Below are 25,877 nucleotides of genomic sequence, written 5' to 3' on the forward strand. Positions count from 1 at the left end.
CATACTGGATGTTTATTCCTAAGCACCCATTGAGCTWATTTTGTGAACTACGATAAATGAAATTACTCTGTAGTATTAATTCACTTTTGTGCAGTGCAAAACTACAGTGAAAGCTGGTTTCTACAACTTCTAATTACAAAACATTAGCTACCTGAGTCTTCTCCAGCTGAGCAGATTAGCATAGATCTTCTCTGCTGACAGCTTTGACCTTCACTCCAGCAAACACTTGTCAAAATGCCAAAAGTAATTACCTGGCTGTTTAGGAAGGAGTAATGGGGTGTAGCTACCTACCTTTTCTTGTTACTGATCTAAAATGTCTATAAAACTTTGCCAACAGGCACCCTCTAGATTTTTGACATATACAGTTTTTTCTCATCTGTCTTTTTTTTGTCTTTTTTTTTTTTTTTTTTTTTTTTAACAGACTATCAAATATTTGCTATATGATCTCCTGCCAGCCAATCCCATCACAATTCTGGGGGACAGGATAAATAACCCACTAGATGGATCTTTCAACCAAAACAATTTTATGACTGCTGTCATCCTGATTTTGTTGCACTGATGCAACCAGGAAAAAAATATTAAAAAGCAGCAGAAGAAGCACAGGGACAAATTATTGTAATTATCCTGTGGTGATGGGACTGTCCATACTCTTATTTAATTTTTATGTTATAGCTTATTTTTTTTCACAAAAAGCCTTTTCCTGTTCATATTTCAGATTCACAACTAAGCAAGCAGAGGTGCAGAGAATTTACAGGAATTACTTGAAAAATTTATGGCTAGATTAAATCTAGGGATGTCTTTTGACTTCAGCCAACATCAAGTCATACAATTTCTCTTAATCTGGAACGTTCAAATTTATGGAAAATACTTTTTAAACACCACAAAGAGATTTAACATGTTTTCCTAAGGACTAGATAATGCTAGAAAGATTCAGTATTTGCAGATTATTACAATGGTCGTTAATCTTTAAATCCTGCAAACAACTTTTGTCAGACAATGGAAAAGATCATCCCCAAATAAGAATAAGATCAAATGTGATAAATCTGACTCGATCTTGTCTTACAGGTCAGAATGGATATGCAGAGTTGAGGAAAACCCAGGGGGGGGGTAAAAAAACCTTCTTTGGTCATAGATCATCCAAAAAACAAACATTTAATGAAAATCAAGTCCCTTGCCTTGCAGTCTTGACATTCCCTAATGACTGTGCATGGTATCAGGTAGGAGCAGCAGCTGCTGAAGTTGCCTTCAGTCCATAGGAGAAAATTCTGCTTAAAATGAAGGCAGTGTTAACCCACAGGTCTGAACACAGCTGACAAGTATGCCCTTGTGAGCTTTGCCAGCAAACTTCTCTTATCTTCAAAAACTCTCCCAAAGCTCTCCAATAATTCCTAGTCCCACACTCAGATACATCCCTCCACGAGCTATCAGCAATGGAAGGTCATGCAAGTGCCTATGTTCAAGATAGATGATACCTGAATCCCTGAACCTCTAACTAAGCCTTTYTCAGCCAGAAATGGCCCCCTGCCCTTTCATCCCGGGTCACATTTGTGCCTCCTTCTTAAGATATAACCTATAACTCATGTTCTGCTGAGAGAACCAGTTGCTCCCACGTTCAGGTCAGCTGTCCTCACACACTGGTAACCAAAACACCACACTTGTGGAGAAGGGCCTTTTCRTGTTATTTACTTTTCTCCAGGTAAAAGGGACTACAGCCTGATTCTAAGATGAGGATATTGATTTTCTGAGGTTTTTTTCTTGTGCTTTAAATAACAACTACTTTTCATAGACTCCTGAAACAGCACTGCGCTTGCTCGAAATTTTTATTCTTTGGCTGATACGAAAGCTATCAGCTAAAATCACAAGACTGCTAATCATCCAATTTTGTATATTAAAAATAGGATATTTAGTTACATCAGATAAAGACTATTTTCCTGTTTGYACCAACCAAAATAGAACACTATCTGTTCCACATTACCCCTGTTCCACATGGTGCCTAGTGTTTATTTGCATGCACAGTTTAAATTGTTAGGTTAATCTTGTTGTTCCACATTTTGAGAAGTTATAATCAATCTGTCTAATAGGTGGAAAAAAAGGCACTGACTGTTCTTTTCCAGGTAAAGTTGAGGTTACAATGCTATCTGACTTAAATTAGGGTTTCCTCAATTCGCTTCTTCATGCTTATCAAGGAAGTTACATAATCATCAAAAACACTATATAGCCTAACTATTCTTTACATAAAAGCTGCCTTTTAGGTACTTGCCTTACCAGATTGCTTCTAACTGTTGCATCCCTAAATATTTGTTTTAATATGCTTAGGATCTGCTGTAAACAGAGTTAGTGTCTTAAGTGCATTGCATAAAAATGCATAAAACTTTATTAAAGGACTATAACATTTAAAGATGTCTGGAATTGTAATTATTATTGTTGTGTATGTCATATTGCACATATTTTTCAATATTCCTGGAAAATGTGTTGCTTCTCATAAAAATGCTAAATAGAAGCAATTTTGCTAAATACTATGGTGAAATACAACATGAGGCAATTGTCTTGGGTTTGGGGATTTCTGCTTAGTTTGATTTAAGTCAGAAATAAAATTAGTTCCCAGATATTTTTGTATAGGGACTTTTTGATACTGTGTCCACAATGGGACCCCACAGTGCTGCTGCTATACAAAAAATACAGTGTTTTSTTTCAGTCACACATTCTCAGCACCATGGATTTTACAGCAGCTCTTTGCTGATTTGGACCAGCTGAAAACTGTCCTACACATAAAATGTATGGGTCAGTTTGAAATATCTGTGCAGGGAAATCTGTAGCAATTTTAACATGGAAAAAGACTTTTCACTTTGATAGTCAAAAATATATTGGAAGATTTCTTTGGCTTGAAAGAAAAACAATTTGCACTCCAACTACAGGGCAGTTTCATCCTGCATTACCAGCTTTGTGGGTGTCAAGAACTTGACTGCACACATTTGGTTGTTTAAAAGTATCACGCATGGTAATAATATTTATCAAAATTTTAATTTTTGTATTTTTACTTGATCTTAAATTAGTTTTGAATTCTTAAAGGGCTTTGAATATGTCAGCAAAGGACAATGTGAATGAAGGAGACTTATATAAGAGAAATCAGGATTTGCACCAGAAGATTTTAAGAGATCTATCAATAGAAAAAAAAAACCACATTTTTGAATATGTTACCAAGCAGCAATTACAGGAAGAAGCTTTCAACTGTACTAAATGCTACCATCCTGACTTCCAGCAATCTCCCTGGATTTACATGCAGGATCTATGTATGGCAGTCCTATCCTCACCAATGTCTCTGTGATTCTGYGGATGTTAGCCATGATTTCTCTCCCAAACTTTTAGCCACCTAYGAAAAATGTCAGTTCATATAATCTATCTTTTCCCTTTGAACATAGAGGCAACTAGTTTTGAATAAATGCCTAACGTTTAGACAGCTGCAACTGATTAAGATGTATTCTACCCTCACTATTAAAATGCATTTAGATACATAACCAGAGGGCTCTTAAAAAAATCATCTTTAAAATCCCTATTAACCTCTAAGCCATGACGTAATTTACTTTAATAGAATACTTATTTTTACCAGTCTCCATAGGCCTGCTTATAGATTTCAGGAAAAACACCTAACCAAAATACATGAGTTTCAATCTAAGCTTCAATTYGGATATTTCCATTCAAGCTGTGATATAACTGTGTGGTTCAGGTCTTAATTATTGTATTCCAAAATACTATTATCTATACTACAGCAATGTGTGTTTCTCCTTATTTTAATTTAGTACCAACATGATGGTTTTCTATGAATGGGTGTAAATAAGAGGCATGAAAATGCAATGACATAAACCATCATTGCTTTAAACTAAAMAATATTAACTACATAATGCTACTTAGCTCTTTTTTGTTTTCCTTCCCAATTCTACAAAATTATTAAATATCTTTACAATTCCCTGGATTTAGGGGTTTATGCTGAAATAGATGACATCACTTTATAAACTGGACAGAAGGAAGTTTATATTTTCAGTTTAATTTTCTATTAAAACAGAAAGTGGTTTTAAAGAAAARTATTCTCTCTAGAATTAGATACCTCACAGTTATTCTTAGAGGAGAGGGGTGTATGTTAAAATTAATTCCATCCTCACTAATCAGAGCAAGGAATATCATCATTAGAAGTCTGTGGAGMAGAGTACTTGCTGCTTTTCAGGATTGAGGCACATTTACTGAATGGCAGCATTCCTCTCTTGCTCTATTCAAGAGAAGAACAAGGTGGGAAAGAAATACTATCCTGAAAACTTATTAATCATTGTATCAAACATTTGGTACTGCAAAAGACTGTTCAGTTTCTGAATAATCCTCAAAACTATAATGACCTCCTTTATTCAGCAATGGAAGAATTTGAGGAAAATAATTCAGATAGATTTGATGATAACAGTAGGTGAAAGGAAATCAATCCACTACAGAGGGCTCAGGAGGTGAGAAAGGACAATGTGAACTAAGGAGGYTTGAGCAGGAGAAACCAGGATTTGCACCAAAAGACTTAAGAGAGGTAGGAACAGAAAAAGACCTGTCAAACTTTTACGTTTCACATTATAGACCAAAGAATTGTAATCCKACTTAAATCAGGGACACGGCAAGTGAAATCAGATGAACCTCACAGCCTCCTGGCTACGTCGTTCAAAGTTTCTGACAGAGAAGCTGTCAGTTCCCTTCAAAGATGAACTTCAAAYTATTCACAGACACATTCTTTACTATCGTCTCAGAGAGCAAGATATTTAATTGCATGGTCCACAAAAACCTGGAGAGAAGGAAGAAATTCACCTGAAGACTTGAAACTTGTTCTGTTCACTTCATCACAGCTGAATTATGATCTGACAAGGACTGACCAATGAATACCTTCARAACAACCATCATTGCTCACACTTGTGGGGTAGAAAAAGGAACCAAGACACTCTGCCAGCATGGACATGTTGGTGCCTGAAGCAACACAATTCATCTCGCTGAGACTTCTCAYGAGACTTGCAAAGCTCATGCCAAAAGTCAACAAGACAACCAAGGCTGTTTATAATGATTTTGAAAGAACTTTTTAGAGAAAATGAAGACTTTTTTTTGTCCAGAAATTGAAGTTTTCTCCATTTCGTCATACAAAATTTGTATCTCCTGCACCRGCAGTCACCATGAAAAAGAAGGTGGATGTTGTTGTTAGCAAGCCAGCAACAAAAAATAATTGTCAAATTTCATGTCAGCAAGAGAAGCAGTACCAAGAATAATAAATTCCCAGATTACATTTATTTAATTAAAACGTAAAATTCAAAGAACTTCTAACAATTAACTGATAAAAAAACTATCAAAAGACAGTATTTAATCACAAACTGAAATAACCAGAGAGAGAAAATCAAAGTATAGTGAACTCACTTCATTAAATGATATTTGCAAGGTTTTGTTCAAATTCCTCTATGAAACTGAGGAAACCTGAAGTTTTTCAGACATGAGCCAGTGATATCTATTCTAAATAGGCTTTCAACCAAATACAAGGATAACTAAATAAAACTTTGCAGTCTTAYCCTTGCAGTTGGTGATTCACCCCTCGTTGTACCGTGGTTCCTTCTCTACTTTTACACATTGTTTACATGCAGCTATCACATGTAGCTTTCTTTTAGAGAGATCTAAAGCTACGTTTTATGCAGATGAATCTGAAGACAGCTCTCTCTCTCTGTTGYTCTCCTGAGAACCTCCAGAAAACTTTTCTTGCTAATAATGGGTAATAATACTGAGTTAGCATATTTCTGTCAATAATGCTGGTGAGGTCAATATTACTGTCAGAGACCAGAGTTCAGCTCTGTAGCCTTTCTAGAAATGAACAGTGAATTTAAGTTGAGAACCAGCATTCAGTTTACTTTCCTCATCAGTATCCTCATCAGTTTACTTTCTGATGCTGAGAAAATTATWTTCCATCTGTTCCTTGTACTCCATAAATRTACTTTTTATTTTATTTCTGTTAAGCAGCATACTGGAAAGATAACCCCCTTTGACCAAAAAGAAGAGGTCACTACATGACAAGAATGAATACAAGAAAACAGTTGCATGAATAATTTGTAATATTTTGGACTGCATCTTATTCACTAGAAGTTGAAACGTGTATTTCAATTATACTGAAGTATAATAAAAATAATTGCTGCAAACAGCTATTAAATGCACTTAAGCATTATAGCTTTAACTGATCATTTACACTTTCACAGTGAAGTCCTTTACTATATATTTATAATGACTATCTGTAGTCCTGAAATTAGCAGAAAATCAAACCCTGCTGATGTMAAAGACCCAGCCCTTTTTAACAGGGCCCAGACTGGATGTATGTCAAAACTGTGATTTTATTGAATGTCCTTAAGAAATGGGAGCAATTCACAGATTTCTGCAGTGACTGCATAAGGCAGGTTCCTCATCAGTAYTTTCAAGTTGAAGAAGAACCTGGAACCATTTTTTTTTTTAATGTGAGTGGATTGTTTCACTGTCTGACATGGCTTTGAAGTTCAATTTAATGGTTATCAGAAAATTCTGGATTCTACCAYGATAACTATCCAAGGTCACTAATGGTTTGTAGTGTGTGTGATGGGAAGAAAAAGCCTTTGAAATTAAACCAGTTATTTGGATACCTAATCCCACATCTTTAGAAGAGTTAGTTTTGATGCCTATAAATACAGTTTAGGCTTGCCAAGCAAAAGAAACATATCAGAGGCAGAATAAGGCATAAATACTTTGTTCACCACCTGGATCCAGGCTCATGAATGGATCAGCCATTTACTCATCCTAATTAAGAGCAGAACTAGGACATCTTGGGCTACTCCAAACCAATAAGACACCCTCAGCTGAAAACACTACATAAGGTAAGTTAACTCTAAGGGGTTTGAAGTATTCTTTTCATCTCAAAAGGACTGTTTAATGATAAAAGCTAAGGATGAAGTTTTGCCTGTTTAGAGCTGCCAAGTTTAGCAAAAATATTCTGTTTTAATCTCCAAAAGTTCCACTGCATATTTTTTGGCATGGATATTTCACCTCAGTCGGGACATGACCAAAATCTGTAGATGCTAAATCTCAAAATCTGTAAGATATACAAATTTAGTCATTTGCAGTCATTTGCAACTGCTGAGAAATTCTGTATGTTTTTAATATATTCCATTAACTTTGAGGCAGTGTCTTTATTCAAATTAGCTGGTTATACAGAAAAATTTGAATAACAATATATTATTTTTGCATTTGTGTGTTTCAACAGAATTAATTTTGTGATGCTTTTTTTTGGAATTAAAGAGCTCAAACAGAAATGATTTTTAGACAAGAAGGTTGTAYGATTCAATGACCTGCTCCCTAAGTCAGGATAATAGTCCCTTTCAGACCACTCATGGTGTGAAAATATGAGTTTCACCAATAGGGCAATAGAAAAGTAAAAAAAAGCGCCAACAAACAAAAAACAAGGCCAAACCATCCAAACCAACAGCTTGGTTAAAAGTCCTGGAAATTTAAAAAAAAAATTCTTGATGTTCTTGATGTTCTTATACATTCATTAAATAAATCAAAATTTCTGACTTTCCATATCAATATCATGATACATCTTAGACACAAGCAAGCACCTGCACACAAGACCTGTTCATTCCCTGATATCTGGTTATGCACTGCCTTTATTGTGCTATATCTCCCCATCACTACCATGCCTACACTGTGCATACAGCCCTCTGCTTCTCAGTCTCCAGATTTTCTTTTTATGCTGCATTTCAATACAACACCAACAAAAATGTAAGCGTGACTCTAACAATAAAAGGCTGCAGTAACATACAAGTAAATATTATTTCATTTTAGCAGTGCTGAGTGTCTGCGCCCAAAACTTMCCTCCTACATCTCCTTTTCATGTGTTCAGCATATATATGACWATTACAGGCACCTGATTCCAAAGTTCTGTGCTTGGAAACTTCAGAAATTTCCACTATTCTAATTATGATTGTCTTTGCTTAAATGGTAGGACTCTGGACTACATATAAAGCAACTTCTTTCCTCATTGCTACACCAAACATATTACAATTTCATATGGAGTTATCTTACTGATAATTGTTCTCTGTCAGATTTCTCCTGACCTTTAAACTGAAAAGAAATACATATTTGTTTGCCTAAATGATGTCATGCCAACTGTAATTACTCCTAGAGCAGGTCACCTATATCTGGAGAAACTTTATTTCTTCAAAACATTGAGATGAAATTACACTGCACCATTGAACCTGACTTATTAAACAGAAATAGGCCAGAGGACAGCAACTTATGAAAGAAGAATGCTATCTTTTGAACGTCAAAGTGTGTGAAGCTGGCAAAACGTTGGGTATCCTGATCTGTCCTCAAAGAAGAAATAAAGGTATTGTTAATGTGAGAAAGCAAGCTATTCACAATTTTAAATTACTCTGTTGTCAGCTTCCCCGTATAATTATGTAGCCCTAGAAACTGGAAAAAAAAAAAGTAATCAAAACATTTACGCAGAATTACAATCATGGATTACTGAAAAAAAGTACTTTTATCAGTAAGAACGTGACTAAAGGATTTTAGAGAGCTTACTTTGCCTCAAGACAGGTTTTGTGTGCACCGAGAATGAACCTCAAACTCCAGGAAAACAGAGGACACCATTTTTATTATCAGACTTCCGTATCTCTGTTTTTAGTGGATATTCAAAGTCATTCACCCCTTTGCATAGTTGCTAAATAGTCCCATGTCTTCTCTAACCTGCACATTTTTCAAACTCCACAGAGGAGGATGGAAAACTTTAAATATAATTCCCTATATTTAAACCTTAAACAGTGCACAGAAAAAATGAAGTRTATCCATTTCGATTATGAAAATAGATACTACATGAATAATAAGACCACACTGCTGCAGAGAAACCGTTCCTGTGGCTATCAGGGAGACTTGCACATACATAACACCTGCACAAATAGATTTCTTTTTGCAAGCCTGAATAAATTTACATTCTTATAATTATGGCATCTGATTACCTCAATTTCCAAATTMTTTTCATTTCTAAAGATGTGATAGACTGCGAAATTCTTCTGTCCAGTTGGTCTAYTCATTTTCTGTAAACAAGATCTGCTTTCCAAGCTCCTGGAGGGATGTCAAGTTACCTAACAGCAGTACAGCATGGAATTATGCATTTACCTGTGCCTGCCTTGGAAGTACGCATTGATTTATTCTCCTTTGGCCTTCCTTGGCAAATAAAGTACTTGGAATGCTTTTCTTCAAGACACTGTTGACTTTAAAAGTTTATAATTACAACTAGAGCCTGAAAAAAACCTTCTTATGTAAGTATATATTGCTGTTGATTTTTTAAGGGAATTTATTTTTGGCTTTAAAGATCTGGAAGTAAGAAGTTTGCTTAAAATAAATGAACTGATTAGTGAGTACATTGACAAGCACTGCAACTTCATGAGTTAGAAAGGAAAAAATAGATACTTTTAAAATGTAAAATATTTGATGGATGGATAGAATTTTGAGCTCTTTTTCTTTYTTCTGTAAAGGGCAAACACAAGGTTTAGTTACGGCAATACTATGGCCACACTGAAATACCAAGAGGAGCTTATGTAAGACACTTGTAAACCTCTTTCTGCAGCCATCAAAACCTGAAATTTTTTATTTCACTAAGCAAACTGAAGTTAGAAAATTCAAGGGAAATTAATATAATAAAGAGTAGATAAAATTACTAGATCAAATATGAGTTTAACTTGGTGAATCTGCAGAAATTCATACAATCACAGAACATTATGGTGGGGAAAATATAATCAAATCCAACCTTAACCAAATACTACCGTGCCCACGAAAACATATCCCAAAGTGCCACGTCTCCTCAGTTTTGAACACTTCCAGGAATGGACTCCACCACTTCCCTGGGCAGACTGCTCCCATTCCCAACCATCCCTTCAGTGACATTTTTCCCAATATCCAACCTGAACCTCCTTTGCCACAGCTTGAGGACATTTCCCCTTGTTCTATAACTGGTTGCTTTARAGATAAGACCAAATCTCATCTGGCTAAAGCCTCCTTCCCAGTGGTTGTAGGGAGTGATAATGTCCCCTCCTGAGCCTCCWTTTCTCCAGGCTAAACACTGCCAGCCCCCTCAGCTGCTCCTCACAGGGTTTATATTCCAGATCCTTCTCCAGTTTTGTTGCCCTTTCTCTGGAGTGAGAGGCCTTATTTTGTCCCCAGAACCTCCCTACTTTGTCAGCAGTTTAAGTTAAGGARTTGAAAACAATACATCGATTCCAGTGGTAAGAAAAAACACGATGGTACATCTTAAATTTTTTCTGAAACAAAGTCAAGAGCATTTTTACTTTTCAGAGTAGCTTGTTAGGAACAGGTCAAGGCACATCTGGAATATCGTGGGCTTGACAACATTTCCACAGACTTGCTGAATTTCAGTGGATGTAAATTCCATTGACTTCCTTACTTGTAAATTTTTGAACCCATGTAAGCTTCATTATCCACAGCTGGTAAAGCTATAAACTTCATTCTGATTTATTTTCAACCTTCCTTCTGCCAGTTTCATCTGTTCTTGCATTGCAAAAGCAATTGCACTGTCCTGTCCACATTCAGTGTGCAACTCTAGACTCTAGAATTGACAGATCTTTCTCATACTATGCTCATCTTTTTTTTTCTTCTTCTCCAAAACAAAGATTCCTGCCTTACTGCACCACTTGTTATACGGAATACATTCCATACTTACAGTCATGCCTTCTGCCTTTCTCTGAAACTTTCCATTTCAACCAGAATTTCCAATCCCTCTGAGATATGAGAAGCAATACTATTTGTGATATTCTAACACAGGCAAAGGATAGATTTTTGCAAGAACAAATTATACTGCTCTGTGTTCTATTCCTTTCCAAATAATTSTTAAAAAGCATTTCCTCGTTCAATTGATAATGGAGACTGAACTATCATTTACAGCATATTACCCATACCTGTACTACATTACTACTTAGACCCACAACTTTGTATGCAAAGCTGGTTTTTTTCTCCAGATGAAATTTTTTACAGTAATTTACAATGAAATTAATCTGCCATTTTGAGTCCATTCACCCAGCTTTATACATTTCTAAGATCAACTTCCACCTTTAATACTGTGAATAATTCAGAATTATTAGCAGGATTTCTGATCATACTTTTTTTTTGTTCCTAATTCACTTATAACCATGTTGAATGCTACAGTCCCAGCAGAGATCCCTCCACCTTTTGTGCTACATTCACCTTTTTAGTAAATGAATACCTTATTCCTTATCGCTGTTTCTTGCCTGCTAACCAATTACTGATTCACCAGTTTTCTGTTCCATATTCCACATTCTAAGGAACTACTAGTTTCCTTGAAAACTTCTGGGGACACCTTGTCAAAAGCCTCTGGCCATCCAGGCAGGCTCTACCAACAGCTCTGACCCATTCAGAGAGATTCAATAGCTTTACAGGACAGGGAGGATATTGTTATAAAAAATATGTTGCTTTTTCCTGTGAAAAACACACATTCAGGAGTCACATAATTCAGTAGTTATTACAATTTCCTAGTTTTGACAGTACACCTGCAGGGCTTTTTGCCATGATAAACCCTTGCAACTCTCTAATCACCAGTTAACAAGACCCTTCCCCAGTGCAAAGGGTCCTGCAAAGGGAAGTTCTGGTGTGGGAACTCTCCCAGTTCCTTCTGTAACTAAATTCATCCATGATGAAGCAAAAGGAGAGAAGTTAATGGACAGTTTGGGGCTCCCAGCATTTATTTATGTGCACTTTTCTTGTTTCTGTTTTTAAGCAATATTACAGCTYGTTTTCTTCTGATTTTTAAAGCCTATTAATTGAATAATTTGGAAGCAAATCAGTTACCAATTCAGATCCTTTGCAGAAATTATTTCTTGCAGTCACCCCATAATACAGTTAATAGCCAAGCTGAAAAGGAGCCAACAGGAGTCCATAGTGGTCTTTATTCAGATGCAGTTTAAKTCTAGAAATACAACCTTTACTCCCAAGATTAACTTGACATTGAAATTGTCTAAACAGCACACAAACAAAGGCATATTTCTACCATTTTTTTATTCTGGAAATTGAGGCTAAGATGTAATAACATTTTTGTTCCCTGAAAAARGTATCAGAAAAGTGAATGAAAATTCTCTTTTACAAATGACTAATGTGTTTTTTTATGAGTTTGTGACAACACTGAAGAGTTTTTYACCATGATGGAACTTGACTACAAGTCTCCCATTAATTTTCTTGACAAATGAGGAAGTCTCAAACAGTTTTAATTGACTCMGCGATACTAAACCTCAGTTTTTCAACTGCTACTCACCTCTCAACTGTCTCTCCCTTTAAATGTCAGTCTTCTGGGAGAACAGGATGTGTCTGTGCTGTCTGCAGCGCTACTGACTGATACRCAGATATGTGGGTGGTCACAGTTTGGGAAAGGAGGACAGGGACTTACCTGCTTCTTTGGCAACATCTGCAGTTGAAATGTTCTGGAGGTTGGAGTGCACTCTGAAGGTCACAGCTGGTCCCAGCACGCTGAAAGAGATTATTAAAAAACGTAAGATTCATAATCAAGAGACATGGCATAATATTCCTTATCAAAATAGGTTTTTAAAGAGAACCTATTAAGACACCATTTAGCCCTCTTCCTTTTRCTTCATTAGCTACATTTGCATACATTTTTATACCTCTTGTGGCTTCCTGTGTGCATCTTGTGCCCGTCTGAAAGAATTTCAATGACATTAACTAAACTTCAGAACACTCCTGTAAATACTATTCTTATTATGAAGAWGGCAAAAGGGAGGCACTGAAATTGTTATTCACTCAAGTACAGCATAGATCATCACTGGAATTCAGCATCCAAAGAAGATAACACATATTTTCACATTTTATATGCCTAACATCAGCACAACTTTAGTCCTGTTGACACAACTGCAAGTCAGAGGGACAATTCAGAAACTCAGAATATTTATCTGGATCATGTTCTGCAGTAATATGTGTGGAGAAAAGATTCTGGGCATATCTGATCAAACAGCTTGTTGTGACCAGAAAGACACCAAAGTATTTATCATTTAATGACAGAGGTAATCACCCCTTTGAACAATTCTTGATGGGAAATTATTTGATTCTGTGGGGACCTTTCTGGGTGGACCCTAATGGTCCTTTGTGGCACTAAAATCTATAAGACATTTACAGAGGAAGGCACTGGTTGACCAGAGGTAGAATGGCAATGTASTCAGGGTTCACCAAAAAACATCATTGTGCCATTTCAAAAACCAAAAAAAACAACCAGCATGAGTAACGTTGCATTCATTCCCCATCCACCCCAATAAATATTCTACATGCACATCTGATGAAAGAAAAGAAGTTTCAGGTGTGATGTCCTTAAAACTATACTTAAATAGTTATCTACAGAAGACATAAAAAAAATACATATAAACACATAGTGAATGTATTTTTGAAAAAAAAGAATCTGGAGAACAAAAGACTTTATAAATTATAATACAAGAATTTAAGAGGAGAAGAGCTTAGGGTCTCAAGAAAAACAAAAATTGGCACTATTTTACAAAAATTTCCTTACATTTTATGTATTATGAAAGTTCCTAAGGTTGTTTTTTTAAATTTGTATTATCTGTGAAAATAATTACATTTATACTGTGAAGGACAACCCTGCTTAAAAGGTGAAGCACATGGGCTGGAACTGTAAATGTAACAGGTTTTGACTTCTTATAGCTGTGACTTAGGAGAAAATGAAACCTTAAAAATTGCTGCATGAAAGAAATAACTTGAAAAATATTTTGTTGCAGGGCTTGAAATGAAGTATTAAGTTATTCTTTCAGTAACATGTTCATCTCTTACAATCATAGAATAGAGAGCACTTAATGAAGTGTGCTTAATTGCATCACATATATTCTAGACAGAAATACCTTTAAACTTTTTCCATTTCAGGCAGAAAAACCCTTTTATTAACTGTGAGACTTTGCTTTGAGGTCACAAAGGGAATCAGAGTAAGAATAAGAATAAGAAATATCCTTTCATCTTTTACTAGCAAAGCATGCACTGCACACATTTTATCCTGGAGTTAACAGGAACTGCCTTTAATCAATCATTTTTCTCTAAGTACTCTTAGGGGGAGGGGAGAAAAAAGAGATTTTACTKCTAAAGGACAATTTAAAAGCCTGGTCACTAGTGGTCAAGAAACACTTTTAATAATGCTAATTATAAAATATTTGTCAACGTCATCATATTAATATTGTAGATTACTCAACAATTGCTAAGTAATTTTTATTTGAGATAACGGCTTTACAAAAATCCAGATTTTTCTCCCATTCGAGATCAACAATCAYAAAATGCACCTGTTTCAGGATACCAAGCACTGACTCTAACTAATCTTGCACTGTTCTTTTTTCTGCGTTGCCAGCCTAAGGGAAAGGCTGATTCCTCTGTGGCTGTTCAGGTATTTATGATGCCAACAGTATCTGCATTAAATAAAAGCAGGCAYCACCCCAGCATGCAGCTCTGACATGACAAAGATGGGGGCGAGGAAGAAAAACCAACTTCAGAAATTTCCCCCAAATCTTCACTACATGGTCCATTAGAGCTGAGAACCTGGAACCAACACAAAATTTCAACCACAATGTTGTTACACTTTGGCTCTATCAGCAAAGTCAGAAAAACTTTCCTGCCCTCCTTCCCTCAACTGAAATGTTTTGCTTTTATTTCTCAGCCATTCCTCACTTCCTCCCACTCATCCTGCCCTGCCTCACTCCCCACAGCCCTGCACTTCCTGGAATCACTAAAATCATATAGATTAAAACTGAATATTTTGGTGACCCAGGCAGTGAGAGACAGGGATTTCCAAGGATTTCCATCCCAATTCTCTACTGACTCCACCTGGATTATCCAGGAACACGGGAAGATCCAAGCCATGCCCACACATGTGTTGCCACAAGTGCTGTCATTTCTCCTCACTGCTCAGGGAAAACAAGAACAAAAACCAAGRCGAGGAAGAAAACTCCTTATGCAAGTGGAATGATACTGGGCAACACCATTCTTTTGCAGGAAAGAAAAAAAAATCTCAGAATCATTTAAAACACCCACTCATATGTTGCTCTGTGGGATATTATTTTCCTCTACTGTTGCAATTGAATTCTTGTATGTAAGGAATCACCTGAGCACCACATCAGCTTGGCTTCACAAGGAATATTTCCAAGTTACATAAAATAAAGCAGCTTTTGTCACAACTTTTTGCACACTGGCATTCTATTTATTTAAAAGCAAACAAAAGACCTTGAGAYTACTTGGTCAAAATTGCATTTCTCCTTGATGTTTTGGGAACTGACTGCTTCAGGAGCTCATAAAATGAGATTTTTCTCATGGGGGGCTTCTGGCAAAAGCACTCAATAAATAAACATTTCAATAACAAAAGATGCCCTTCAGGGAATTCCTCACTGTTCATTACGTGTTGGATGAGAACATTTAAACAAAACCAGTAATTATTTGACTTCAAAATATTTTTAAAAGGCTTTTTAACAAGAGGTCAACCAGCCTGAAAAAAAGGTTCCAAGATGTATAAAATGCACCCCTGATAGCTCCTAACCAGGAACTTTAAGTCGGGTAGATGATACTGCTTTTCTGCRCTGCTGCCAGACCCTCTGAAGCCTGGCTAACATTAATAGCAATTGTCTTTACATTGCTCTAAATCCAGGGGCTCACTGAAGTGCACACATTTGTTTATAAGATGATGAATTGCAAACAAACCATTCCCACAGACGAGGGAGGTGCTGGGGGAGCAGAAACATCACTCGTGGCTGGCACCTTACCCAGCCAGCACTCACCTTACCAGCTGGGCAGGGAAAACACTCAGACATGGAAACCAAAACGTCCAGGCTGAAACCTCACCCACATCTSACACATCTGCTGTGACTGAGCTTCAAAATGTCAGACAGTATTTTTTGTCCATCGCTCCCCCGAGCTGCACGCTACTATAATTATCCCCAGGTAAATTTGTAGTCATTTTTCTGACACAAATGAACTTATACTCACTTGAGTAAGAGAACATTGTGAATTTTGGAAGACATCTGGACGATCCACATCACTTTTTTCTTATACTTTCTTACAATGCTTTCTGAATAAAGGTAAACAGTTACAGCTTCAAGACTAATAAATTGTGACTTCTATCCACACAAAATTTAATGTCTGTTGCAATGACCTGCTAAATTTATTACTCCCAATTTAGTGACTAATTACCTGCCCTGTTGGCTGTCACAACTTTTGCCTTTTTTTTTTACTTTCAATAATGTTGCTTTCAGTCATAGTAAGGGATTTTTTTAACAAAGACATTCAAAGCATACTGCAAATTGTCACCCTTATGTGCTGTTGTCTTATATTCTGTTTACTAGAGATGAAATAATTACAGTGTTTATACCAAAATGACTTGAAGGTTGATTGCTGATTTAATAATATCCCCTCCCCATGGGTTTATATTTCCCATCTGAAGGTGGGAGGGTGCACAACACACACAGAAACAAAGAATATTCTTTGTGCAAAATAGAAGTATTTCCTTTTGTTAATTGTTTTACAATTAACAGCATTCTTCTTCTATTTTCCCTGTCAACAAATGAATGATCTGAACAAACAGAGCTGGAGCGTGATCAATATGGCAAGGTCCATATCACTTTCAAGCCGTAGGTTATAATTATATTTATGAATGACAGGATTTAAATCTCCATAAATTATGTACCAAGCTTTGCATGCCTGTTCCTCTCCCTCATGTGCGTGTACTTCAGCATCGCAGTATCACACCGCAGGCTCACTGCGAGATGCAGTCACAGTCTATCATACCCCCTAGTGGAAAAGGATTTCAGAAACAAGTGCCAACATGGGTCTGTGTGCTCTGGAAGATCAGACGTAGAGCTGATGCCAGATGGAAATTATTTGAGGTGGCATCTCATTTTTAAGGTACAGGCAGASTGTGATTTCTCAAGGCTAGGGGAAGATGGGGAGATTAGGACTGGCTATTTCCAACATGAAACATCCTCTTAATGACCCAATTTTATAAAACAGAGKTTGCCTTAATAAAGCTTAGATTTGAAATTAAACTCACTACTTGTCTATATGTTCATTTAAAAATCCTTTAATCTCTGGAGGTTAAGAAAAGCAATTAGTAACGCTCCAGAGGACTGCGCAAAGCAAATTTTATAGCAGCGAAGGTAATTGTCTCAGGAAACRTTTGGTGGGCCTGAACTAATGACTTGCAATGTGTACACATTTCTGTGCCTTCTGTGTTTAGGAATTTGAAGCTTATGTCCATTGTTTATATTGCACTGAAGCCTTCTTTTCACCATCTCAATTTTGGAAAAATTAAGATGCTCATGCTACTGTAAATGTTTTATGTATTGTATTTAGAGGTATATAAACATACTTATGTCAAATCAAATTAATGGGGGAAAGCACATAATTAGCAGAGCCATTTTTGTACTACAGTATGTTTCTACAATGTGATTTACAGAGAGAAAAGCAAAGGCAGAAAATTGCAGCTGGACATTGACACATAATACATGAATGGGTTAGGAAGTGTACACTGGCTATTTTGTTCTCCTTCCAATASTCAGAGTGGCTGTAAATCAGTTAACTACTTGATTCAAGTTTCACCAACATTTTTGACCAGAACTGTTGAGCAGAATTTATTTTGTGAAGCATTACATCATACWGTATTTACATTACATGAGTAGGTACCTGACTAAGCTTCAAAGATTCGGGAAAGCTTGCAAAGGATGTGTTGTGCTGACCTGCTACAAAATAACATCCCTGAACTGTTGAGGAGAGAATTATTGATCATCACTCAGGCTTAATACTAAAAAGGCACACATCTCTCACTCTTTAATATCTTTACTGTTCAAAGATTTGCTTCACTTTGCACCTGCACTGCAGAAATATCAATGYAGAGCTGTATGTATTCTCACATTCCTATTGACAGGTATGTATGCACAGCCAGTGATCAATTAAAACAATCTTTTTCTGTTTTGGCAAATTGAGCTTTCTGAGCCTTTCTCAGGAAACTCTCAACGTGCTCCTTAAAGTGCAGAATAATGCACAGTGCTCCAGAACAGCCTGGAATRTTTGCAATACAGCAAATAATATATTATCTATTCATATTTATATCTTTCATAGCCACTAAGCATGAACTGTTTGCACCATTCTCTAAAGCGGTCCTGCACCAAACACAGCACGGAGAGAGAAATTTAAAGACTATTACCCCTGGTGTCTGACAATGACTAGGTGCTAAAGATGGAAAAGCAAAATCCCTGCTAGGGGAAAGACACTAATTGCAGAGCTCACCAGGCAGTGGTTGATTTCCTATTGCCGCATGAATTTCACTATAGGGGTTTTCACCAGGCAGCTGGGAGGTATAACAGGTGACCACAAAGACTGGAAAGATTGACAGTTTCAGAGCAATCTCATCTTGCAAATGTAACTACACCAAAACAAAACTTAGGTCTGGGCTTGGTGGCTGCAGCTCAGGTTCCCTGCTGCAAGCGACAGTTTTTCATATATCAGGTAAGTCCTCGGATACCTTGTTGTGGCCTCCTCTGTGCCCTGAAATGATAAGCACTGTGAAGAGACTGCATGGAGCATCATTTCAGGGGCAGAGATGAGGCCAMGACAAGGTGTTCAAAAAATGAACTGCATTCTGCCTGACACTACTGCCATTAGAATAATTTCCACAGTGAAGTCAAAGAAAAAGGATGACTGGTCCAAAAAGGGATGCTTTCCTATAACAGCAGTCCATGTCTGGTGGGTCTCTGATACCGTTACTAAAGGAGGGAGTTTTAATTATTTTACACAAATCATTAATTTGATATTAATCATTTAATCTATATGCATCAAAATTGTGCTAAGTACACTGATCCTAATTTACATTGCAAAAGAYGATGAAAGAGTATTTTAAAGATTTTACAACTTGCTTCATCTAAGGTGAAGATTATTTTGCTAAGCCTACAATTTAAATGATTTAAAAAAGAGACAACGCTTAATTTAGAGATYGATGCTACACTCCGTTTGTCCTATTTTTATTCTTCTCAAAATGCAACTTTTGATGATTACTCAATATCTATGAATAATTTGCGGAGTTTTAAAATAATTTTTCTATTAATCTTTCACAAGCCATGAAACTTGACATTTTCACCACACTGAGTACATGAAAGTTGCCAGCTTTGCCTGCCATGCAAATAAGGTTCTTAATTACAGTATTTAAAAGAACAAACCATACAAGTGCTATAATTTCTTATGGTAAAAAAAAAAAAAAAGTGTTTGGATGCTGCGAGGGTGGGAAAATGGTCTCAAAAAGGTTCTTAAATGTACCGTGACTTTTCTTTCATTCCCCAAGGATTAAGCTAAAGGATAAAATACATGTCATTAAAAAAAAAGAGTATTCTATTCATATTTCCATTCTCCTTCTTTACACCTTTATATCTACAAACAGCAGACATTTTTAATTTTTACTCAGCAAGCCTTCAATGTGTTTTATTGGCTTCAGCCCTGCTCACCCTCTGCCCACCTGTGTTGTTAATGGAGTTGGTTGATGTAAAATCTGTCTGCTGGCATGACAGTCACCTTTTACTCTGCTTGACAAGTGGCTTTTAATCCTCAATGAGGAGCATGACTCACATGTTAGGATTGTTACCAAGGCACAGGCTCAGAATGCTCAGAGCTTTGATGGGATCCATGTAGCACACAAACTTCTTGTATCAGTATTATACAGCACAACCAAAGACAAAAAAAACCCCAAATTTTGCCACAGTCTCAGTTCAAAAGGCTACCAAATTCTGAGTGCTGCAACCAGAGTGCTCCTGCTTGTCYTCTCAAGGGCCTGTTGGCTCCTCTTTTAGCTCTGAGAAAACCAACAAGATTTGTTCCTGAAGTTCTCCTGCCAGCTGTGAGGCAGAGCTATTTCCTTGGCAAAGGAGGAACTGCCAGCGGGATTTATTGGGCTTTTTCAGTTGCACCTACAGATCTACATTTGTTCTGACTGTCTTTATGGCTCTTAAGAAATACAAACTCATCCACAGGCAGGTCATGATGCAACTTACTGACCTGTTTATGCAGTATTTACTGGCTAGAATGCAAAACAAATGCAAAAGAATTATTTCTCTTTTTCAGCTGGGTCAGCAGGTSTGTAATGCTCATGAAATCCAACCATTCAGAAGGAAGTCACAGAAGRAGAAAAAAGTGTATTTTGTACTTGTAGGAGAATCAGGTAGGCAAGTGCAGGAGGATCAAGACAGACACAGACATAAAGTAAATGTTGTATTTCTTCTAAGAGGTTATTCTTTTAAAGAAACCCCTACATGATAATCTCTTTTCATTTCTAATATTAGTAATTCTATTTATGGATGAAGCTTTAGTTCAAGAGTGAGAATCAGAGTTCTCTGTTTCTATTCTCATATCTGTCACCAAGTTCTGTACCATTTTAGGGAAAACTAAGGAAACTGCCTTGGGTTTCAATTTACTCATCTGTAGAATGGAAATTATTACCTGCTAATAATATGTGAAATGTTATATAAATTAAATGTAATGGCACACACTCAATGACTCACTTGAAAGAATGGAGTATATCCTGTCTACCCCATAATGTTATGAACTTTAATTTTATTAAAAAAGGAATATGATGCCATTCTCAGTCAGTGAGATGAGTAGTAGCGCAATATGAAGTTAAAAGAAGATGGATAAACTTCAGAAGTTCACTTCTCTGTAACAACCTTCTCTTGAGCAGGGACCTATGAGTTCATGGAAATAAATCAGTAATAGTGGATTCATTCTGTAATCTTTTGATTACAAAGGTGCAAATACTCTGTTTTAATGAGATGAAATGTAATGGAAAGCCAAGCACCATACATATTATTTGCAAGAATCTCCTTAGATKTTTAAAGTCTTTCTGTTTTGTCACCTAGAATTCATAAAATGCTGCAGGCCAAAATCCTTCCTGTTATTTTAATGATTTTCATATTTTTCTAGCAGGAAAGTTAATGCCGAGAAGGCAAAATTATCTTGGTTATATGCACATTCATTTATGAAAAGTACACAAAACGTGTTGTACCTCAGGGGAAACAGCCACAAGACTAATGTAATGCTAAGGTTGTGGAATCACTCATTTTTAAGCAAGGAAATGTATAGTTTAAATTGTYACCTTACCTTTTCTTTTTCCTTTTCATCATTCCTTTAAAAAATGATGTATCTTTATATTATAAATTAGTTGTCAAATAAGACAATATGCACCAGAAAACAAAATGTAATTTCTYATAAATGCCTGCATGCCATGAAGTTACAGCAATACATTTTTCAGGTAATTTGTTTCCCAGACTCATTAAATCTGTGGAAGAAGTCAAGTTTGAATAAAAGGGGTTCCATTATTTTTGAGTTATGCTTTTATAACACTTTAAACAAGATTTTGTCAAATAACCACAGCCGGTTGGTTTAATATTTAAAATCAGAGAGAAGGTGACAAATACTGCTCAACTTTCTTGAAAGGTCTATCTTTTTATTGAGACTAAGCATAGTACAGTCCAAATTGAAATTAAAATCCTGCTTGATTTCTGGACAGTAAATGGGATGGAAGTAACAATTTTATCTATTTCTAGTTTATGTTATAACATCTTAAGGAGAGCAGGATGAGCTATAGAACACTCCTCTCAGTAMATGTCAATGACATAGATGTCAGAATCCAGAATCTGCCAATCTGGTAAACAAAACTTAGCAAGACTATTAATCCACAGATGTTCAACATAAAACACAAGAAGAAAATTAGTCCTGCCAAATCAAGGAGAATGGAATCATGGAGAGTCTGTACAGTAAAGGGAACTTTGCAAACACAAACCTAACAAGACCCTGTGCTACCTGTCCCACCACTGCTCAGTGGTTAAATAATCCTCCCTCACACTATCCTGCCTCTCAATAATTTCCTGAGTTGTTCACATTTAGAGCATACACASACCACATGTCATAACCCATCAGCACGATGGAGTGAAAATACCAAGTACTGTTCCRGTGTTTAGGTTCTGGATGACTGAATATGATTAACTGGTTGGTTGAATTTTTCAGGTGTTACAAAAATAACATGACAAACAATGAACAAAACCTACAGTGCATGATTAGGACACTACAGCCAAGGCACATGTTTATAACAGGTGAGGCTGGGAGCTCTGTTCACCGGCCTGCCTGCCCAACACTTACAATTTGAAAGTATCTTTAAGCCTCTCCAAACTTTCATCACTCRGTTTGATTTTCAGATATCTTCCTCAAGTTCTTTTCTCTGGGATGGTTGGCTGGCTTTTCAAATTGTATTTATTCCAACCCAGCCATTCCAGCTCTTCCTAAGAGCAGGGATAATGATAGGAAATGTTTGGTCGTGTAARGCCTCTTCTTTGAAAAGGGGTTCAAAATGCCTCTAACCCCACTACTTGGAAACAGAGATTTGAAGAATTAAAAGAATGTGCTTGCAACTGTCCTCATTAYAAGCCTTCCAAATTCATTTGTTAAAATTACTGTTTACAGAAAACTATTAAAAAAAAACATAATGGACACTATGGACATACTATTGTATATATAGGAAAAATCAATCTTGACTTCAAATGCAGAAATGCAGCCTTTCATTTAAAAGTTTTTTTTTTTTTTGTAGGATCCTTCAAAACTAAAGATGAATGGTGGTCAAGTAGTAGAGAAGACCAATATTTTCAGGGGCCTTAATCTCAATTTCATCAGACTTCAGGAAGTATGTTGCAAATAAGACATGGGACAATGAAGATTTAAAGGTCCTGCTGTTACTTTACATTCTGCTGGTATCATCCACTTTAGATTATGACTCAGATTCAGACTCAGACTGAATTCATTTGAGGACAAATCATTTCAGGAAATTATTTATTTATTTTATAGGCCAAACAGCATYTTCTAACTGGACAGCTGATTTCTGGGACTGCTGAATGCTCAGGGAATCGAGTGCTCAGGATGTTGGAGACAATGGGATCTCTACCTAAGTCACTGAAGTTCTTTTCAGAAGAGGCTRAGTGAGCTATGCAGGGAGACATCACACTGGACACCTTGTACTGGTAAAAGCTTTGACACGAATCTCTCTATGCATAACTCCAGCTCTGGATGGTCCTAATTAAACCCCATATCTCCTACGAGTTAAATATATCAATGAATGTTTGCCAAGCATCTTGATAGTGTAGTGAAGAGCACCATAGGAAAAAAAAAAATCCAAATCAAAACAGAAAGAAATGGGGTTTCTGATGACAAAGCAGAATTTGAATAAAGTGCACTAAATAAAACCTGAAGTTACACACTGAAAAATGAAAATAAAATAAAACATTGAAGAGCTACTCATTAACCAAGAATTTCTTTTCTGCTTATGAAATAAAACAGACAGTTGTAGAAAAATATATGATTCAATATTTCAGGAGTCCAGCATATTCAGTATTATTCAAAAGATTGATCACCTGAACAGAACAAAACAAAAAAAATGGCTTGAGTTTGGTCCAAAGTCAATTTTTTTGTTTATTATTATCACCAAAATAAAAGCATTTTCCTCATAAGYCAAATTTAGTTAAATTTTGAAACTAGTCATTACTTTGAATTTGAAGTATTTTCTTTTCAAAATCCAAATCACATTGCTGTGTCTATTGCAAAGCTTGAAAGGTATCTTTCAGCTGAAGTCTTCATATGATTTCCTTCAAAATCTTCAGTTAAGCTGAATTTTTTGTTTTCAATATAATAAACTATTCAAGTAAACACTGAATTGTAGTCACAGTGTGGGTAGGGAGCACGGTGAGGTGAGAGCTGAAAAACCCAGCTGAATCCTGGGTGCTGGAGCTTCAGTCTCTGAGACATGAGTTATTTGGTGTTTCAGCTTGGTTTTGGATGTACAATATAGATCCAACCATTCTATAACAGGGGAATGCTGATTAAATGTTATGGCTTTGCAATTCAGGACATCATATTAGATATATTAGATATATTAGATAGTCAGAATCATATTAGATATATGAGATATTAGAGAGTCAGAATCAGCCTTTTCAACTTAAAAAAAAAATCTATTTATATTAACATTTGAAATTGAGCCTAAGTGTCCTGTTCACTCTCTACACTACATACATACAGATGACATGCTTATATAGTCAATTATTACACTTCAGAACAACAGCAGCAGATTGAGATTAATGTAATTTTATGGCATGAATACAGAGTGCTCTGCTACAGGTTTTTCACTGAAAAATTACAGATGAAAATGGAAATGTTGGTCAAGTTAGYGCATCTCCTGAAAGTTCAGTTCTTTGAGCACTAAGTTTGTGTGCATTAGAAAACAAAAATGAGAAAGCTGCCATTAAGATAAACGGATGGAGGAAGCTAAAGGAGAACAAAATGGAGAAAAAAGAGACACCTAGAGCAAAAGATCTTCAATGGCAATTGGGAAAATCGTATCAGTCTAGAGAGAATGTAATATTCAGCTGAAAATCTCACTCTTAACTGGAGGCTGAGAATGGCAGGATAYGAGGTCTGAAATACTATGAAATCAGAAAAATCTGTTTTCTTTCCATACAAAGGCATTGAACTAAGGTCAGAGTTGAAGTTCCCCCTTAGCAATGTTGTCATTAAATACCCCATATATGAGAATAATAAATAAAAATTCGGAGATTATTTGTATTCTCACCAGCAACCAAGTAAGTTATCTATGCTCTCATCAATGGCTTTGACTATTAATTCTGTGTCCTTTCCACTACCTTCRAAGTTGAGCTTAGAGATTTGGGTATTTTTACTGTATTTGGATGTTTCTTGATAAAGTCTCATGTTGTGAATAGTTGCAATTACATTAACAGATTGCAGATTGCAAAGTCATATTAAAAAAAAAWATATATATACAAACCCTCCTAACGTTACTACCCTAATGTTAGTCAGATACCCAGTTAGTTTCTGACTTCAGTCCCTGATACCCGTCCAACAATCAATCACCAGGGGCATTGGACACCCATAATTAGATTATAAAATCATAACTATAGTAATTTTACGTCTGCTTGCATAATTACATCAGCATGCTAATATCCTTTTAATGGTCTCTAATGATGTAATAAGAAATAATGGAATTTATTTGACAGCTACATAACCATTAACAAAACATATTAAGCATAACTATTACTTCCATAAAGATTCAGGCTGTATCCAAAAGTGACAACTAACATGTTGGATCTTTTTTTCAACACTGAAAAAATTCTAATTATCAATTCCCTAAATCTATACYCACTCATCTGCTTCACAGGGCAAGCAAAGTTTATGTCAATACAAACTTGACAACAAATCAGCTGTAGAAATGGACTGAATGGTCTGGAAGCCAAGCCTGAGGATATCCTGTGAACTGAAACCTGTGGGTTAAAGTTGGCAGGATTGTGAGAGACAGAAGATAAGATAAGATAAGCTGATTACCACCATGCACCAGCTGATCAAGAGCTAACGCAGGGCATAGGTAGGAATCCATGGAAAAAGCAATTGTTACTTACATAGCTCCAAAGCACAGGGAAAAACTAAAATTATAGGGAAGTGTGAAATATATTTGCACAGAAAACTACAGGCAGTAATTTATCAGTGAAGCAGTCCCTTTACATTTTCTTCCTCTTTTTTTTTTTTTTCCAGAAAAAGGACAATAAACTCTTAACCGAGAATTTAAAGAACTTTAAAAGAAATCACCGCTCGCCCTTCCTCCTCAGTTTTTACACTATTCCTATTTGATATGACTTGGTCTATAGTCTCAAATTAACCCCATGACTCTCATTAACAGGTGATTACTCTGAGAG

The 25,877-nt window shown here is 36.2% G+C and overlaps 1 protein-coding gene across 1 annotated transcript in view; it reads right to left on the bottom strand.

The window, feature by feature from the left end:
- Window positions 1–25,877, bottom strand: part of PTPRN2 (protein tyrosine phosphatase receptor type N2) — a gene marked incomplete at its 5' end in the record, with an annotated part of 414,276 nt that overhangs the window by 337,999 nt on the left and 50,400 nt on the right. The window contains one exon of the mRNA XM_057371089.1: window positions 12,494–12,573. Within this exon, the coding sequence (XP_057227072.1) occupies window positions 12,494–12,573 (80 nt within the window). The remainder of the gene's footprint in view (window positions 1–12,493; window positions 12,574–25,877) is intronic.

The sequence above is a fragment of the Malurus melanocephalus genome, unplaced genomic scaffold, assembly GCF_030028575.1.
Source record: "Malurus melanocephalus ecotype Western Australia unplaced genomic scaffold, MMel_1.1 scaffold_140, whole genome shotgun sequence".
Lineage (NCBI taxonomy): Eukaryota > Metazoa > Chordata > Aves > Passeriformes > Maluridae > Malurus > Malurus melanocephalus.